Here is an 18,471-nt window from a genome sequence, read left to right as displayed (position 1 = left end):
TTAAAACAAATATAGTCTAATCTAATGGTAGCTCATCATTAGCATATCAAACCACATGAGACAAGTTAATTAAACATACAAATTATTTTTGTTTGAGTAGGATATGTATGAGCAGAAATCCAGACTCAAGCTTGGGTTTGTTAAAACAATCCAATGTCCCCTTTCAGAGGCACCATCACTCTACTTTATACTTATTGTGAATTATGACCCACTGTCAGGGACTGGGCAGAGGAGGAATGGTGGAGACCACCTTCCCAGCCTGAACCTTCCACAGAAGAAGAAGACAGTATAGGTTTACAACAGTGGTTTGCAGAGGTCACAATTCAGAGGCAGATGAGGGTAAAAGTTGGGAAATAATGGGAAAGGAAGAGGCATAGCCAGGGCAGCTGGCTGACACGTTATCACTACAAAAATTTAAAAATTGTCTAGTAGCACCTTAAAAGGTAAACAGACCCCTGACTGTTAGGTCCAGTCATGAACGACTCGGGGGTTGCAGCGCTCATCTCGCTTTAATGGCCAAGGGAGCCGGCATACAGCTTCCAGGTCATGTGGCCAGCATGACTAAACTGCTTCTGGCGAAACCAGAGCAGCACACAGAAACACTGTTTACCTTTTGAACTGCTAGGTTGGCAGAACCCACAAAGGAACCCACTAACAGGCTCCGAAGTGAAGAGGGGGAAGCGGCACGGTGCTGTGAGTCAACTGCTATTTCCGTGGAGCGAAGCCGCATAGCCGTTGCCGGAGAGCGCTGCCTTTTTCCTGGGACAATTTGGCTTCTAAAATAAGCACCCGTGAGTACTTAAACTTTGAACAAATTGGACTTTAAATACGGATTTGCGAGCAGAAAGGAATTGGATTTAAAAATTTACTTCAATTTGGTACTGAAACGGGAAGGTCTAAACAGGAAGTCAGCCTTCCGTTTCTTTGTAGACAGAATAAAGCAAAGACAATGTAAACTAGAGCTCAGAAAATCGCTTCTAAAGGATTGACTTTCATCATTTAAAATTGTTGAACCCCCCTTCGGCAGCAGGAGAAGAAGGGTGATCTTTTTCGGACTGTTTAAACCTGCAGAAGTGAGTTTAAAGTAAAGTAACTTTCCACCGTCCTGATCCTGGAGCGGGGTGTCAGGACTGACGTTTGAAGCTCATTGACCAGAGACAAACGTTTTTGACAGATAGCTAAAAGAAGAGAAACATAGTGATTCCACTGTTTCCTTTCGCATTTTAAAGGAACAAATATTGACAAAATATCTCAAAAAAGAAACTTTGTTGCAAGAACAATTAGAAGTTTTCCCCCTAGAGGGAGACTGGGAAACTGTAACTAATTCCAGGGAGCTTGCAGCTGTCACAGATTATAATCGTGGGAAAAGGCTTGTGACCTTGTAGGACAATGTATTCAGAAGCTCTGTTTTGTGCTCTCAGTAAAATAAATGCTCTACTGGAACAGTTAACTGAGAAGACGGATTTGATGATTAATGCGGTCAGAATTTTTGAACAGGCAGTGGGAAACTATATGGAGCCCACCCAGGAATTAAATCAGGAGTGTGCCCTGACAGAACAGATGAGAGAAGAGGATGTTGCGGAATCTTGGGCGCCAGAGATGGAGGGAGCTGCAGCCCTGCAGGAACATGAACTTTTGGATTTGACAAATGAACTTGGAAAAAGTCAGATTAGGAAAGATAAAGTTTGGACTGATTTGGAAATGGGGGGTTGGATAGACCCCCCATGCAGGGATGTTTGGACTTTCCGAGTCTGGCAATGGGCCGTGAGATGTTTGGAGCTGTGGGGGCTCTCAATTTTGGAGGGATTCTGAAACATGTTTTTAAATACTACATGGAGTTTAGTCTGGACTATGGAAAAGGGGCTGGTTTGTTGAAAAGGGTCAAAAACATTACCAAGCTGGAGTTCCCACGAGTGAAAGGTGAATATGAAGAAGAGCTGCGGAAGGGACATGGAAGGGACTTAAGGGCCTCGGATATAAGGTTACCAGGTTAATGCGCTAGATCGATGGGATAAAAAGGACTGACAAAACCCGGGACCAGGAGGAAGGGACGCTGGATGAAGATTGGATTGTTTCTATTTCTTTTTATTATTATTACTAGGATTGTTTTATAAAATTGATGACTGTTAGAAAAATGTTGGAACGAAATTACTTGGCTCTAGCAAAAATGTTTAAAGAATTAGGCAAGAATATTATGGTTATGAGAAGTGGGTAAAAATAAGATTTAAGTTTTAAGGTTTTTTATAAGATAAGATGAAAATAGATTAAGGTAATGTAATGACAGAATATTATGAAATATGGAAAGGATTTGCTGCGATAATTATTAACTGGGATACAAAAAAAGGGAGGAGGAGGAGGTCAAAGAAAGAAGGTAATGAAAGTTGAAGATTTGAGAATGTTGGTTTTATTTTTATCTGTTTGTGGTGTATTTTTGTTTTTTGAATTTGTATTGTTGGATGTGGTTTGTTTTCTTTTTCTCTTTTTTGTTTTTTTCTTTTTTCTTTCTCTGCTTTGTCTTTTGTAATTTTAAAAATTTTCAATAAATATCATTTTTAAAAAAATGAACTGCTAGGTTGGCAGGAGCTGGGACCCAGCAACAGGAGCTCACCCCATCATGGGGATTCGAACCACTGACCTTCCAATCGGCAAGCCCTGGGCTCTGTGGTTTAGACCACAGTGCCCTAAATGTGTCCATAGCACCTTAGAGACCAACTAAGTTTGTTCTGGGTATAAGCTTTCGTGTGCATGCACACTTCTTCAGATACACTGAAACAGAAGTAACCAGTGGGAGGGTGGGGTGGGGTTTTTCTCAGAAGGGTAGTAGGAGATGGGTGATTTTTATTTACTTCAACTGCGTCAGACCAACACGGCTACCTACCTGACTCACTTTATCACTAGAAAGCATTCCAGACTCGCCCCCTTCTCCCAGAACCTGGCGAACCTTAAAAGTAGGAGAGCAAAGGGCTCGGAGACAGATGGCCCTAAGCAACAACCGTAAGGTGGGTGGTGCTGTGGAGAAAGGAGAGAAGGTGGGTGGAGATTTATTCGGAGCAGCACCAAGAGGCTGCATTTCTAAGTCTCTCTCTGTGAATATTGAATAAACAACATTGTTTAAAACTTTCCTTGTCTTATCCATTCCTGGCAACCTACCATGGGGGTTGGATCCTCTGAAGCCTGACACCCACTATGTTTCAATATCCTTAGACATTCCCCCTTCCTGAGGAATTATTCACAAGCTTAGTTACCGTATTTTTCGCTCCATAGGACGCATAGGAGGGGGAGAACGGGGGGGGTTGTTCTTGCCCTCAAAAACAAGGTGTGTTCAAGGTGCGTTCAAGAGCAGGTCGGGGAACAGCGCAAAGGCTGCACGTAGCCTTGCCACTGCCCCCCGAGCTTGTGGGGCATGGCGGTGGGGGGAAGCGCTGCTTTCCCCCAACGCCACCCTCAAAGATCCCTGAAGCCTTTGGAGCGCAGCTGCACTCCAAAGGCTTGAGGCTTCGGGGACATCCTTTGTAGCCTCCGCAGGGCGGCGGGGTGAAGGCACCCCGCCGCCCTGCGGAGGCTTTCCGCAGCCATCCCGAAGCTAGAACAGCTTCGGGCTGCAGGCTGCTATCCGCAAGCCTTCGAAGCCCAGCAGGAGTTCCCACCGGGCTCCGCAAGCCTGCGGATAGCTGCCCTAAGCCCTGGGTGCGCAGCGCTCGCTCCCTGGCTTCGGGCTGCAGGCAGCTGTCCGCAAGCCTGTGGAGCCCAGGCGGGAACTCCTGCTGGGCTCCGCAGGCTTGCGGATAGCTTCCTGAAGCCTGGAGAGCGAGAGGGGTCTGTGCGCACCGACCCCTCTCGCTCTCCAGGCTTCAGCGAAAGCCTGCATTCGCTCCATAGGACGCACACACATTTCCCCTTCATTTTTGGAGGGGGAAAGTGCATCCTATAGAGCGAAAAATATGGTATATCAGTTTATTCAAGAGTCACTTTGATCAAATTGATAGTTGTACTTGGATCTCTGATGCAAGTCAAATATTAGGGTATTTTTGATATATTATCTTCATTTAACAGTCCTCGCATCTCCATGCATCTAAAAATTTGCTTCAAACAATAAAGACCTGTAGGCCTAAATATGCCCTCAAAGACCAAATCATTTTTTAAGAAGTCTTTTAAAACAGACGTAATTGCTCCAAATTGTTTTAGGACAATGTCCAGCATTGCAAATTACTTATTATTATTATTAGCAGCAGCAGCCACCCATCTGACTGGGTTGCCCCAGCTACTCTGGGTAGCTTCCAACAAAATATTAAAAATACAATAAATATCAAACATTAAATCTAGGGTTGCCTTCAAATGACTTCTAAAAGTTCAATAGTTGTTTATTTCCTTGACATTTGATGGGAGGGCACCACTATCGAGAAGGCCCTCTGTCTGGTTCTCTGTAACGTCACTTCTCTCAGTGAGGGCACTGCTAGGAGGCCCTTGGAGTTGAACAATGGAGGTGGAGCAAGGCTGTTTAGGGCTTTAAAGGTCAGCACCAACACTTTGAATTGTGCTTGGAAACTTACTGGGAGCCAATGCAGATCCTTTAGGAATGGTGTTATATGGTGCTGGTGGCCGGCTCCCAATCACCAGTCTAGCTGCTGCATTCTGGATTAGTGGTAGCCCCACGTGGAGCGCATTGCAGTATTCCAAGCGGGAGATAACCAGAGCATGTACTACTCTGGCAAGAGTCTTATTGTTTTCCAATCTGGCATTCAATTCCTTGGTTCATTGATTATTTATTTATTTATTAGCCAATCTTCATCCTAAGGTCACAGGATGGGTTACAGAATTAAAAACAATTTAAAGCAATGCTTTAACAAACAATCTAACAATGCTCACCTAATGTCAGGTAGATAACCCTGTACAGTGGTACCTCGGGTTAAGTACTTAATTCGTTCCGGAAGTCTGTTCTTAACCTGAAACTGTTCTTAACCTGAAGCACCACCCCCATTAGGAGGCTAATGGGGCCTCCTGCTGCCGCCGCGCCGCCAGAGCCCGATTTCTGTTCTTATCCTGAAGCAAAGTTCTTAACCTGAAGCACTATTTCTGGGTTAGCGGAGTGTGTAACCTGAAGCGTATGTAACCCGAGGTACCACTGTACACAGTACATTCATGTATCATTGTATAAAACATACCAGTTCCTGAGTTACAATGAAGTCAGAAATCAGTGTCGTGATTTTTCAAGAAGAGAAGCATGATGCTGATGGGATATTCCAGAAAGTGAGCAAGCTGCAGTTTTCCATCTAATGATGTAAACAACTTCTTCTTTTTGATTGTAAGCATTTTTGTGCAGGTGAAAAATCAGTAAAAACTACTATTCATACCATTAAACATAGCATATAAATGAAAAAGAAAGGACTATAGGCAATTGTTGGCATTACATGACCTTAAGAACTTGCCTCAAAATTCCAGTGATGATGAGACTGATGACATCACAAAATCTCCCTTTGTTATTGAGTCTTTAAGACTCAGTTTTGGCACATTAAGAAATAGTTGTAGATATAGAAGTAGGGCCATGGCAGAGAGGAATTATGAGGGCCTTTTTCCATCAGGCCACTCATAAACTTAATAACTAAACTCTCAAGCCAGCTTCCATAAATTCTTCCTTCCTTCCTAAGGCCCAACTATCTCCTGCATCTGTTCATCTTTTCCCTTCATCATGGATCCAAGAAAAGTTCACAGTGACACACATGACCAGGTCAAGCCTTACTTGAACTTAGCTAATTCTGAAGATCGAGTCTTCCTTCGGGAATCATTAGGAAACATAAATAATTCCTTACTACATACAACAAACAACATTTGTGTAGGTGAAGCTGGTGATAAGCTTCTGAAAGATCCAAGCAAGGAGAACAATTTTGGGGCTTGTAGTGAGGAAACGGAACAATGTCAGAACAATATCCACGAACTGGGATGCAATAGTCTGAAAGTAACTGAAGAGATGAGGAATCAAATCAATGAAAAGTGTAAGGAGGCATTTGAAGTCCTAGCTAAAGGTGAACTTCAGAAAGCAGTTCATTTGTTCACTGAAGCCATTGAGTTGAATCCACATATTCCTAGTTCCTACATTAACCGGGCCAATGTCTTTATGCAGTTGCAGGAGGCACAGGCTGCCATTAAAGACTGTGACATAGCCATTGAACTGAATCCCAAATCAGCAGAGTCATTCAGACTGCGAGGGAAAGCATTCCAGAATTTGGGGCATTGGGAAGAGGCAGCCTGTGATCTTGCTTTAGCTTCTAGACTGGAGTATGAAGAAGAAGCCAATGCTGTGGTAAGAAGATTGAAGTTAGGGTTTCAAAGGATTTCTGAGACACGTGCAAAGTGTGCCTTAAGATACAAGGAATCTGAGTTACTGGAGCAGGTTAAGAATGTAGAGGCAACTTCAAAGGATGATGAAGAAGATCAGAGAGAGAAAGATTTTAGCACACCATTGGAGAATGAAACATCAAATGGCAAACTAGATCATGAGGATGAGTTCCAATATATGCTAAATGAAAATGTGGAGACAGTTGAGATGTGGAAGCAAACCAATGAAAAAAAGAAAGAAGCCTTTGATGCAGTGGATAAAGGTGAACTGCAAAGAGCCATTGACCTGTTCACTGAAGCTATTGAATTAAACCCCCGGTGTGCCAACTTGTATGTTTGCCGAGCCAGTACCTTTCTAAAGCTGCGTATGCCACATGCTGCCATAAGCGACTGCAATCAAGCTATAAAAATAAACCCTGATGCAGCATTACCATATAAGTGGCGCGGGGGCGCATTTCATCTGTTAGGATACTTGCAGGAGGCAGCTAAAGATCTTTCTTTGGCCTGTCAGTTGGATTATGATGAAAATACATATACCATGTTGAAGGAGGTAGAAGCAGAGACCCAGTCATGCACTCAATGTTGGAGAAAGCATGAAGAAAAATGTAATACGGAATCATTTACGGAAAAGATGGAAAGGATGAAAGAAGCCCTTGTGGACCCAGAGAGTACACAGACAAAGATTCCATTGAAAACACCAAAACACCAAGATGCCATTTCAGAAGAACAAGAAAGGAGTAAATTTAAACTCTCCAAAGAAAAGGAAGTTCCATATGATCGTGCCCAAGAACATGAACCATTTATTCATTTTCCAGAGGAACAATGCAAAGCCTATCCTCTATATGCTGCAGAACAGGAAAAAGGTCAACTCATAGCACATGAAAAATACAAAACATCTGACATTCAGGAACTAGAGATTCAGAAGGGAACTAAGAGTGATTCTGAATGCATCAAATCAGAGAGTGAGGAGAGTGAATTGGAAATTGATACTGAAGAGGTGATTGAACCAGATGAAGATGTTCCTCAAGAGATGGGAGATGAAAACTTGAAAGTAACAGAGGAAATGCGAAAACAGGCCAGTGAAAAGAAAAGAGAAGCTATTGATGCAATCAATAAAGGCGAACTTCTTAAAGCTTTAGATCTGTTCACGGAAGCTATTAAACTAAACCCACACCTTACGATTTTATATGCAAACCGAGCCAAGGTCTATATGAAGCTTCAGAAACCAAATGCTGCAATTAGGGACTGTGACAAAGCCATACAGATCAACCCTGATTCGGCTCAGCCCTACAAGTGGAGAGGAAGAGCATTGCAGCTACTTGGTTACTGGCAGAGGGCTGCTAAAGACCTAGCCTTGGCCTGCCAATTGGATTATGATGAAGAATCCTATGCCGTGTTGAAGGAGATACAGCCAAAGGCTCAGAAAATTGCCAAATACTGGAGAAAGCATGAGCGGAAACTTGAGAAAAAGAAGTACAAGGAGCTTCTAGAAAGCCTTCACAAAGTTTGTGAGAAGCATGAAAGACCACAAAGTATACTTGCAGGGTTAGAAAGTGATGACAAGGTAGCCACTGAAGACCAGAGAAGGGCTTGGAAGGAAACCATGAAGGAATGGCAGGGAGTCAGACACACCGTCCTAAGGAAACAGGAGGGAATGTCCCAGGAAGAGGTGGAAAGAAGTCTGCAAGAAAGTATATGGATACAATATAGGTCTTTTGAAAAGGAGACTGATGAACAAGAAAACTTTCAGCAGAAGCTACTGAAGGAGCAAGAAAGAGTTCAGCACAAGGAAGTAAAATACCAGGGAACAGTCCATCAGAAAGAGCTGGAGGAACAGTTAAGAGCCCTTCAGCAGGAACTTGAGGAAAAGCTTAGAGCTTATCAAGAAGAACTGGATGAAGAGGAGAATTCTCTGAGAAGGTTATTAGAAGAACAGGAAAAATCACATCAGAAGTTACTCTATCAGCAAGAAAAAGCTTACAAAGTGATCCTAGAAGAGCAGGCAAAAGCTCAGCTGCTAGCTCTGGAGGAACTTGAAAGAGCTCAGCAAACAGCTCTGGAGGAACTGGCAAAAGCTCGACTGACAGTCCTGGGGGAACAGGAAAGAGCTCAGCAACAAGCCCTTGAGGAAGAGGAGAGAGCTCTGAAAGCTCTGGAAAGTGCTCATAAGCAAGCACTGGAAGAACAGAAGAAAGCTCATGTGGTTGCCATGGAAGAACAGAAACTGGCACACAAAAAATCTCTAGAAGAAAAGATGATGGCTGAGGCAGCTCTGGAAGAACTCCAGAGAACTCAAAGGAAGTTTCAAGAAGAGCGAGAAATGGCTGAAAAGAAAACAATTGAAGAAAAAGAAAAAGCTCAGAAGACCCTAGAAAAAATAGAAAGTGCTCAAAAGAAGGCTGTGGAGGAACAGGAAAGAGCCCAGAAAGCCCTAGAAGCTTTAGAATTTGCTCATAAACAGGCTCTGGGGCAGCAGAAAAAAGCTCAGATGGCCATCATGGAAAAAGAGCAAGCACAGAAAAAATCTCTAGAAGAAACAAGTATGTCTGAAGCAGCCCAGGAAGAACTATCAAGGGCTGAAAGAAAGGTCCCGCACAATCAGGAAATGCCAGAGAAGAAAGCAATGGAAGAAAGAAGGGTGCTTCAGAGAGGCCTAGAAGAATTAGACATTGCTCAGAAGAAGGCTGTGGAGGAACAAGAAAGAGCCCAGAATGCTCTGGAAGCTCTGGAAAGAGCTCATAAGCAGGCACTTCAGGAACAGGAGCAAGCACAGAAAAAAGCTCTGAAAGAGAAGAAGAGGGCTGAGGCAGCTCTAGAAGAACTCTCAAGGGCTCAGAGAAAGATCCAAGAAGAGCAGGAAAGGGCTGAAAAAAAAGCAATGCAAGAAAGAGTGGCACTTCAGAAAAGACGAGAAGAATTAGAGATTGCTCAAAAGAAGTCATTGAAGGAACAGGAGAGAGCTCAGAAAGCTCAGAAAGCTCTGGAAAGAGCTCATCAGCAGGCGCTGGAGGAACAGAAGAAAGCCCAAGTGGCAGCCATGGAAGAGCAGAACCGAGCCCAGAAAAAAGCTGTAGAAGAAAAGAAGATGGCTGAGGCAGCCATGGAACAACTCCTAGGGATTCAGAGAAAAGTCCAAGAAGAGCAGGAAAGGGCTGAGAAAAAAACAGTGGAAGAAAGAGAGGTACTTCAAAAGAGCCAAGAAGAATTAGAGTTTGCTAAGAAGGCCGCCCTGGAAGAACAGGAGAGAGCTCAGAAAGCTCTGGAGGCTCTGGAAAGAGCACATCAGCAGGCGCTGGAGGAACAGAAGAAAGCCCAGTTGGCAGCCATGGAAGAACAGGAACTAGCACAAAAGAAATATCTAGAAGAAAAAAAGATGGCAGAGGAAGCCCTGGAAAAACTCTTGACTAAGGTTAAAAAAGAACAGGAAATGGTTGAGAAGAGAGCAATGGCAGAAGAAGAGAGAGCTGAGAAGACTAAAAAAGAATTAGAATTTGCTCAGAAGAAGGCCCTTGAGGACTTGGAGACAGCCAGAAAAAAGGCCAGGGAGGACGAGGAAAGAGCCCAGAATGCTCTGGAAGCACTGGAAAGAGCTCATAAGCAGGCACTGCAGGAACAGGAGCAAGCACAGAAAAAAGCTCTGAAAGAGAAGAAGAGGGCTGAGGCAGCTCTAGAAGAACTCTCCAGGGCTCAGAGAAAGATTCAAGAAGAGCAGGAAAGGGCTGGGGAAAAAGTAATGCAAGAAAAAGGAGTTCTTCAGAAGAGCCGAGAGGAATTAGAGATTGCCCAAAAGAAGGCACTGGAGGAACAGGAAAGAGCTCAGAAAGCTCTGGAGGCTCTGGAACGAGCTCGTAAGCAATCATTGGAGGAACAGAAGAAAGCCCAGGTGGTAGCCATGGAAGAACAAGATCAAGCCCAAAGAAAAGCTCTAGAAGAAAAGAAGAGGGCTGAGGCAGCCATGGAACAACTCCTGAGAGTGCAAAGAAAGTTTCAAGAAGAGCAGGAAATAGCTGAAAAGAAAGCAGTGGAAGAAAAAGAATTACTTCAGAAGGGCCTAGAAGAATTAGGGATCGCAAAGAAGAAGGCTCTAGAGGAACAGGAGAGAGCTCAGAAAGCTCTGGAAGCTCTGGAAAGAGCACATCAGCAGGCGCTGGAGGAGCAGAAGAAAGCCCAGTTGGCAGCCATGGAAGAACAGGAACTAGCACAAAAGAAATATCTAGAAGAAAAAAAGATGGCAGAGGAAGCCCTGGAAAAACTCTTGACTAAGGTTAAAAAAGAACAGAAAATGACTGAGAAGAGAGCAATGGCAGAAGAAGAGAGAGCTGAGAAGACTAAAAAAGAATTAGAATTTGCTCAGAAGAAGGCCCTTGAGGACTTGGAGACAGCCAGAAAAAAGGCCAGGGAGGACGAGGAAAGAGCCCAGAATGCTCTGGAAGCACTGGAAAGAGCTCATAAGCAGGCACTTCAGGAACAGGAGCAAGCACAGAAAAAAGCTCTGAAAGAGAAGAAGAGGGCTGAGGCAGCTCTAGAAGAACTCTCCAGGGCTCAGAGAAAGATCCAAGAAGAGCAGGAAAGGGCTGAAAAGAAAGCAATGAGAGAGAAAGAGGTAGCTCAGAAGCCCCTAGAAGAATTAGAGCTTGCCCAAAAGAAGGCATTGGAGGAGCAGGAGAAAGCGCAAAAAGCTCTGGAGGCTCTGGAACGAGCTCATCAGCAGGCGCTGGAGGAGCAGAAGAAAGCCCAGTTGGCAGTCATGGAAGAACAGGAACTAGCACAAAAAAAGTCTCTAGAAGAAAAAAAGGTGGCAGAGGCAGCCCTGGAAGAACTCCTAAGGACTCAGAAGACATTCCAAGAGGAGCAGGAAAGGGCTGAGAAGAAAACGATGAGAGAAAAAGAGGGAGTTCAGAAGCTCTTAAAAGAATTAGACATTGCTCAAAAGAAGGCCCTGGAGGAAAATAAAAGAGCTCAACACAAGGCCTTAGAGGAACAAAGGATAGCCCAGCAGGCTATGGAAGAGCTGGAGAGAGCACATGCTAAGTCTATAGAGGAACAGCAGAGAGCTCAGATGATAGCCTTTGAAGAACAGCAGAAAACTAAGATGATGCATATTGAACTGGAGGAAACTCGAAACAAAGTGTTGGAGGAACAAGAAAGAGCACAGAAGAGAGCTGTAGAGGAACAAGTGAAAGCTCAACATATTATAGAGGAATTGACAAAAGTTCAAAAGTCAGCTCTGGAGGAACAAGAAAGAGCTAGAAAGGCAGCCCTAGCAGAGCAGCAGAGAGCCGAGATGATGCTTAAGGAGCTGGAGGAAAGACATAGAAAAACCTTGGAAGAACAGGAAATCATACAGAAGAAGGCCCTTGAGCAACAAGAAAGAGCCCATCTTGCAACAGAGGAGTTAGCAAAAGCTCAAAAGTCAGCTCTTGAGGAACAAGAAAGAGCTAGGAAGACAGCCCTAGCAGAGCAGCAGAGAGCCGAGAAGATGCTTAAGGAGCTGGAGGAAAGACAGAGAAAAGAACGGCAAAGAACACAGAAGAAGACTGTTGAGCAACAAGAAAGGGTTCGCCTTGCTCTGGAGACATTGGCAAAGGCTCAAAAGTCAGCTCTGGAGGAACAAGAAAGAACCCGGAAGGCAGCCCTAGCAGAGCAGCAGAAAGCTGAAATGATGCTTAAGGAGCTGGAAGAAAAACAGAGCAAAGAACGGCAAAGAATGCAGAAGAAGGCCCTTGAGCAACAAGAAAGGGCTCATCTTGCTATGGAGGAATTGGCAAAGGGTCGAAAGGCAGCTCTGGAGGAACAAGGGAAGGCTCTGAAGAAGGCCCTGGAAGAACAGAAGGCAACTGAAAAGGGCACGGTAGAATTGGAGGGAGCACAGAAAAAGACCTTGGAGGAAACAGAAGCACAGAATAAAAATCCATCACAAATTCAGGAACCTGTTTTTAAAAGGATTCATGAGGCATGCAAGTTCATACAGAAACTGGGTGCTACTGAGCCAGAAGGAGCTCATAGAAAGCTCTGCGTTGAGCAAGGAAAGGCTCGCAAGAACCTAGAACAGAAAGAACACCAGCAACCACAGAAGGGCCCGGATCATGACAAGAGTTCACGAAGGCCATTCTCGGACTCTGTTTTGGACTTTTTCCAAACAGATTAAATTCCAGAACTCTGATCCTGAATGAGGGTTAGGGAGGGGAAAAGATGGACTGAATTTGAAAGTCATCTGCAGGTACTGTGTTAATGAAAGTAAAACTGGGAATGAAGGAAAAAGAAGAGAAATGTTTCTATTTTTAAAGTGTTCCCATACACACAGTATTTTTTTAGGATTAAATCATTCCTGTCCACACAGCAGCACTGGGTCCTCCAACAGACAGATAGTCATGAATGCACAATGTTTTTTCATATCATCATGAGTGCCTCAGGGCTTAATTCCTGAGCAGGAGTTGGTTGGTTCCTCCTCAGTCACTACAAATAGCATCTAGGAAGCACCTGAGCTCTTTTACACACACATACTAAGTATTTTTGACAGTTGATCAGATTTAAAAAATAAAAGATTCCATTTTCTATCCAGTGTTTTAAACATTAACTAATATTTTTCAAAACATTACAATATTTTCCCCTGCTCAAATGCTTCCCTACCACCCATGACAGATTTATTTATTTATTTTAGAAACACAGAAATTTTAGATACGGGGGGGGGGGACGGACGTTCATTTAGATGCGGATGAACAGAATATTTAAGGCACAATTAGAAAATGGGTAAAATAAAACAACTGGCTTCTTAGTTTGAGTATTTTCAAGACTCATTCTGATTCAAATAAACATTTCAACCCCTTCTCTGAGTGGGAGCCTCTTTCCCTTGCTCCTTTCCTCAGTCTATGAGGTAAGAAATCTACAAATATTTGGTTAATCTCCAGCTTCTCTCAATGCTGTTTCTACAATGGAAAGAAATGTGTTGGTATTTTCATCCCATCCTATCCCATCCTAACATCCTATGTTAAGGGGACTGAATGGACAGACAGCTTTGAAAAGGGCCATGTTGCACATTCAGGGCCTCTAATCTAATGTGGAGACTGGTTGTGGTTTTGGTATCAACAAAATTCCACTAAAGTTAGGAGACAATCCCCAATGAACAGATTTCAGATTTCCAGCCTCCAAACCTACTCTTATCTGTCAGGGAATCATAGAATCATAGAACTGTAGAGCTGGAAGGGACCACGAGCTCATCTAGTCCTTGACCTGCAATGCAGGAATCTTTTTGCCCAACGTGGGACTCAAACCCGTAATCCTGAGATTAAGAGTCTCATGCTCTGTCCACTGAGCTATAGAATTTAATAATAAAACAATAACTGAATGTAGTGCTTTTTTGGGGGGGGGGAGACTCGGGGAGACGCATACCCCTAAGCATTTTGTGAATCTAATGGGAGAATAAACTAATTTTTTTAAGAAAAATTTAGTTTCTTCTCTAGCACTGTGAATTGTCAGTTCTGTTGCTACACCCGATGGCGGCCTCATTTCCTTTCACAGTGTTTCCTGAGTCTCAGATGGAAGCGAGCATTTAATGTGTGGAACAGTGTACTGTATTTATTTTTCCCAATTTGAAACATAAAATGGTGGTTTTCTTGAGTCAAAATGAGAGTACCCCTAAACATTCTTTTTAGAAAAAAGGACTGAATGTACTTTATAGATTAAGGAAGAATTATGAAATGATGAGTTTTCTCACACCATACTTTTCACTGTACAGCCAGACACAAAACTGCTAAGACAGCTGTTAAGGCATCCTGCATGTACATATATTTGAAATGATTGACATCAGAATCCTTTTTTTTCCATATTGCAACCCAGTGTCCTCTTTGAGATGCTAAAATTAAAACACTGGATACACCCTAATTATTTTTGTTTTAGAAAAATTCAGAGTGTTTTAAAGTAATGCACTTTCTCATTTTGATGAAGTATGGATCTTCTTGCCAGATCCTGATTTTTAACCACAGCCTAGATATTGGGGGGGGGGGGTGAGTTTGTAATAGTGGGACTTCAAAATACAAACTCCACTTACACCCCACACTCCCTGCTATGAGTGCCCTGAATCCGCTCTTTTCAAATTTAGGTTTGGCACAAAATGGGACCACACCAGCAAGGCTGAGAGTGGGTCTTGCTGTCTGGGCAGCCCAGGACCTCCACAGACAATTGCCCAGGCCTGCACCCTGGAGAGATCACTTCAGTGCTGCTAACACAGCAAAAACAATGCAGGAGGCAGTAACAAAATGGGGTTTGCCTCCACTGCTAGCCAGCCTCCTGTGCCAGTTCCCTCCTTCCCAGGCAAAATAACACCACCCATCCTTCCTTTTTCTGTCATGAGAAGAGGTATTTGGGAGGAAAGAGGGCTCTTTAGATACAGGAAATAACTTTCCAACCATTTGTTAACTGGAACTGATGCTCCTGAACATGGTTTGTCCATCATTTCTTGCCTGCAATTTTTTCTTTCTTTCCCTGAAATCTAAACTTAATCAGGAGACAATTGTAGGAAATGGACCACAGGACTGAAAATTAACTGTGACCCTTCATCTGATAATATGCTTTTCTCAATGTATTTTCTCAACAATTAGCATTTCTGAAATGCTAGTGTCTATTAGCATAAAGCTCCTGTATAGTGTACTCTACATGTATACGTTATGCATAATGGACAGCTGCTTATCCGGGATAAAAATTGGTAGCCATTTCTCATAAATGACAGTGTCCAAGACAGTATGGTGTAGTTTGCACCACATTATCACCATAGCAACCAAAACATGTTTATTGAAAGGAGAGTGCAATATATTAATATTCTTACATTCCAAGTATTGGCACCAGGTGGCATCGTAGCCCAGTTATAAAACAATAATAGTGCTCCCTTGAACCTCAATAATACTTTTATAGAAGTAACTTTCATTTCACAGCAGATTGGAAATGTACATTTTTACTAACAAACTGATTTTCTGCTGTACAAAATTTGCTGTGGGTCTGCAGAAGATCTTCCTGAGTTTAGCTGAGCTTCTAAAATCAGTTCCAGCTGCTGCCCCTGAACTGACCATCTGTCACTCCAACTGGCACAGGCTCAAGGAGAATTGCCCCCATACTTGTGCTCAGGCCCCCAAGACAAGCACACTTGGCTGACTTCCGTCTCCAAACTCAAACTCACTGAACAGGTATCCTTCTCATCATGATTCCACCTCCCAATGGGTCAACTGAGGGGAGGCAGAAGGAGCCTCTCTTCTCCAGAATTGTGCTTTTTGGCACTGATGATTAAGGAGATCTCAAACTACAGTTCCTGGGATTCTTTGGGGGAAGCATTGTGCTTTAAATGTATGGTGTGGACATGAGTATAGCGAGGGAGAAGCCTAGAGGTGGATCATAGCTGCAAGCAGCCATAGAACAAACAATCTAGGTTTCCCTATTAAGAGAGAAGGTGGGAGGGACGCCTTTCACATCCCACCAGCCCCTGCTTTTGGTCCAAATACAGCTCTTTTGGGTTCTGCCAGCACTTGCTTAGTTTTATCCTTCGCTTCCTTTCACTCCAGTTAAATCAAATCCCAGTCTTTGTCGAAACCTTTTCTCCTAGTTGCTGGACTCTGATTCTTTGTTTCCTGTCAGTCCCCACAATCCGGACCTGCTGGGCACCTTGATCTGTCATGGTTCTGGCCAATCCACAAAGCTGCAAGGGACAGGCGTGGGCTGTGGTCACTGCAGGCAGTCCTGGCCATAAAGCTACTTCCCACGCTCCCTGTTGTCCCGTAGAGTCCTGGGCAGAGAGCACAGGAAACCAGAGTCTGGACAAACCTCCCCATATCAATACAAACACCATTAACTGGGGGAAATCTAATCAAAACCAGCCACAATTTTATGCCCTTCTTAATTCTTGATCTTTTTCTGTGTTGATGGTTTCAGCAGTTAGTGAAGTATGTGTGTGTGTATATATATATATATATATATATATATATATATATATTAAGGCAGCTGTGTTCTGAATCTTGAAATAATTCTCCACTTTCTCATGCTTGAAGGGTTAGTTTTGAATGTGAAACAGAAATTCAAGATTGTGAAAAAGGAATTCGTTACTATGGCTCTTTATAGAAGTCTTTATGCTGTAACCAGCTGCTTCCTCTCTTTAACCAGACGTGGGCTGTTGTTGTTGTGCAGTGTCTTTATATGGAGGTACTGAATATCTGAGAATGAAGCCACCTAGTTTTCATCTCATGCCTACAATGAATGTAGCCAACTACTGTTTCTCTGGGAGAAGCTGGGGGAACACACAGCAACTATAGCAATCTGGAAGCAATTAAGCTAATATCTGGCCATTCTACTGGGCAGCTATACAGGTTCTTCCATTCAAAGGGTGGGCAGTTAATCAATCCAGCTATTAAGATCTTTCTCTGTAAAATCATTGCCCAAATACTCTATGGGGCTGAGATATGGGGAACTGATGTTACATCTGAAATAAAGGTCCGGCAAAATATATTTATGAGGCAGATTTTGGGGCTTCCCTGTGGGACACCGGCAACCCACCTCGGAGCTGAGTTGGGCCTCCCCTCGCTAGCAGCCAGAACTGATCTAGCCTATCTGAGGTATTGGCACAGGCTAAACGCCTTCAAGGATCATCCCCTTACTAAGCTCTGCTGGTTAGAGCAACGAAGGACAGGGGGCTGGGCACAAAAGTGCCAAGATAAGCTTAGGGTTTATAATCTTCAAATGGAGAACTTATTAGTCCTTACCCACATGGCCTTAGAAATTGGATTTTTGATCACGATGCCAACCAAAGCAGAGCATCCATAATTGCCGCCCGTTACCCTACTTGGTACCCCCAAATTAAGACAATCACTCAAGGCCCCATTATCTTGAGACACTGACCTTCCCACAACTACTCAGGGCCTTTGTAGAACTAAGATTCCAATAGATGCCCTCAGCATATTTAGAGGGGAGATATCGGGGAATTCCCTACATGGATCGCAAATGTATATATGGATACAATCCGGGTAGAGGACATCACACACTATCTGCTGGTTTGCCCCCTGTATACAACACCCAGAGGAAAATTTATATCGCCAATCCTTAATTGGCTTCCAGGTCGACCCACACAGATAAACATCAATATATTATACACCAGGTAGCCAATTTTGTGCTGGCAGCTAAGAAGCTCCGTTCCAGCTATGTGAATGCACTCCAATTTTAAATTTAATGTTGTAAATTTCGGGTTTTTTATGTTGTAAACAGCTTCAGGTTATGTTGTATGATTTTAGAGGAATGTTTTCCTTTTATTCGCTGTCATCCATTGTAAAGGCCTTTGGCTATATATAATAAAATTAACTGCTCGTTAACCAGACGTGGGCTGTTGTTGTTTTTTAACTGTGCAGTGTCTTTATATGGAGCTGCTGAATATCTGAGAAGGAAGCCACCTTGTTTTCATCTTATGCCTACGATAAATGGAACAAACTACTATTTCTCTGGGAGAAGTTTGGGGAACACACAACAACTATAGTCACTATCTGGCACATAGCTAAAACCCCTTTAAATAAAGTGAAAAATCAGTAGGCTTAAGAGTCATTAACTTGGGTTGGGTTGGGTTGTGGCCAATGTATAACAATATAATCCAGCTTCCAGCTACCAGGGTTCTGCTTTTTACATGAGTAGAATGTGTGCTTTTATTTAAAACGCATCTCTGGGTTATTTGTGGGGCATAGGAATTTGTTCACACACACACCCTGCCCAAGATATAGTCCGGCCCATCACATGGTCTGAGTGACGGTGGACCAGCCCACGGCTGAAAAAGGTTGCTGATCCCTGTGCTATACTCTGGCATATGAGTTGCCAACATGATTTTATTTGTATATTGATAATTCTTTTAAATAGTTCCATGTGCTTCATCTTTGGAATTCTTTGATTAAGTGGCTTGTAAATAAGTGAATAAGTAGCCCAGCAGCCACCCCCATTTTTATGCCCCTCCACAAATTTCCACTGATTTTGGTAGTAACAGCAAAAAGGTAAATAAAGTGGACATGGCAATAGGGTGAGCATAAAAACTTACGGTAAGCCACCCTGCCCAGCCCAGGACCCTGTGGGGGATGCAACTCACAATCAGATTATTATTATTTCATGAGCTGGAAGGGGGTGATA

The 18,471-nt window shown here is 43.3% G+C and overlaps 1 protein-coding gene and 2 long non-coding RNA genes across 3 annotated transcripts in view; 2 read left to right on the top strand and 1 right to left on the bottom strand.

The window, feature by feature from the left end:
• Positions 1-18,471, top strand: part of LOC308460085 — a 31,194-nt gene that overhangs the window by 671 nt on the left and 12,052 nt on the right. Inside the window, exon 2 of the long non-coding RNA XR_013978466.1 lies at positions 626-791. This is a non-coding gene — a long non-coding RNA (uncharacterized lncRNA). The remainder of the gene's footprint in view (positions 1-625; positions 792-18,471) is intronic.
• Positions 2,899-5,416, bottom strand: LOC308460074. The gene is made up of 3 exons (XR_013978454.1): positions 5,163-5,416; positions 4,551-4,790; positions 2,899-3,009 (listed from the first exon to the last, which is right to left on the bottom strand). It is a non-coding gene; the product is annotated as an uncharacterized lncRNA (long non-coding RNA).
• On the top strand, positions 5,499-12,603 carry LOC308459750 (uncharacterized protein). The gene has a single exon (XM_080975363.1). It carries the CDS (start codon positions 5,687-5,689, stop codon positions 12,479-12,481), a length of 6,795 nt encoding a protein of 2,264 aa, XP_080831489.1. The 5' UTR covers positions 5,499-5,686; the 3' UTR covers positions 12,482-12,603.

Source organism: Podarcis pityusensis (assembly GCF_964106645.2).
Source record: "Podarcis pityusensis genome assembly, chromosome: 12".
Taxonomy (NCBI): Eukaryota; Metazoa; Chordata; class Lepidosauria; order Squamata; family Lacertidae; genus Podarcis; species Podarcis pityusensis.
The sequence above is the reverse complement of the archived record's forward strand: the minus strand, read 5'-3'. Positions and strand labels throughout refer to the sequence as shown.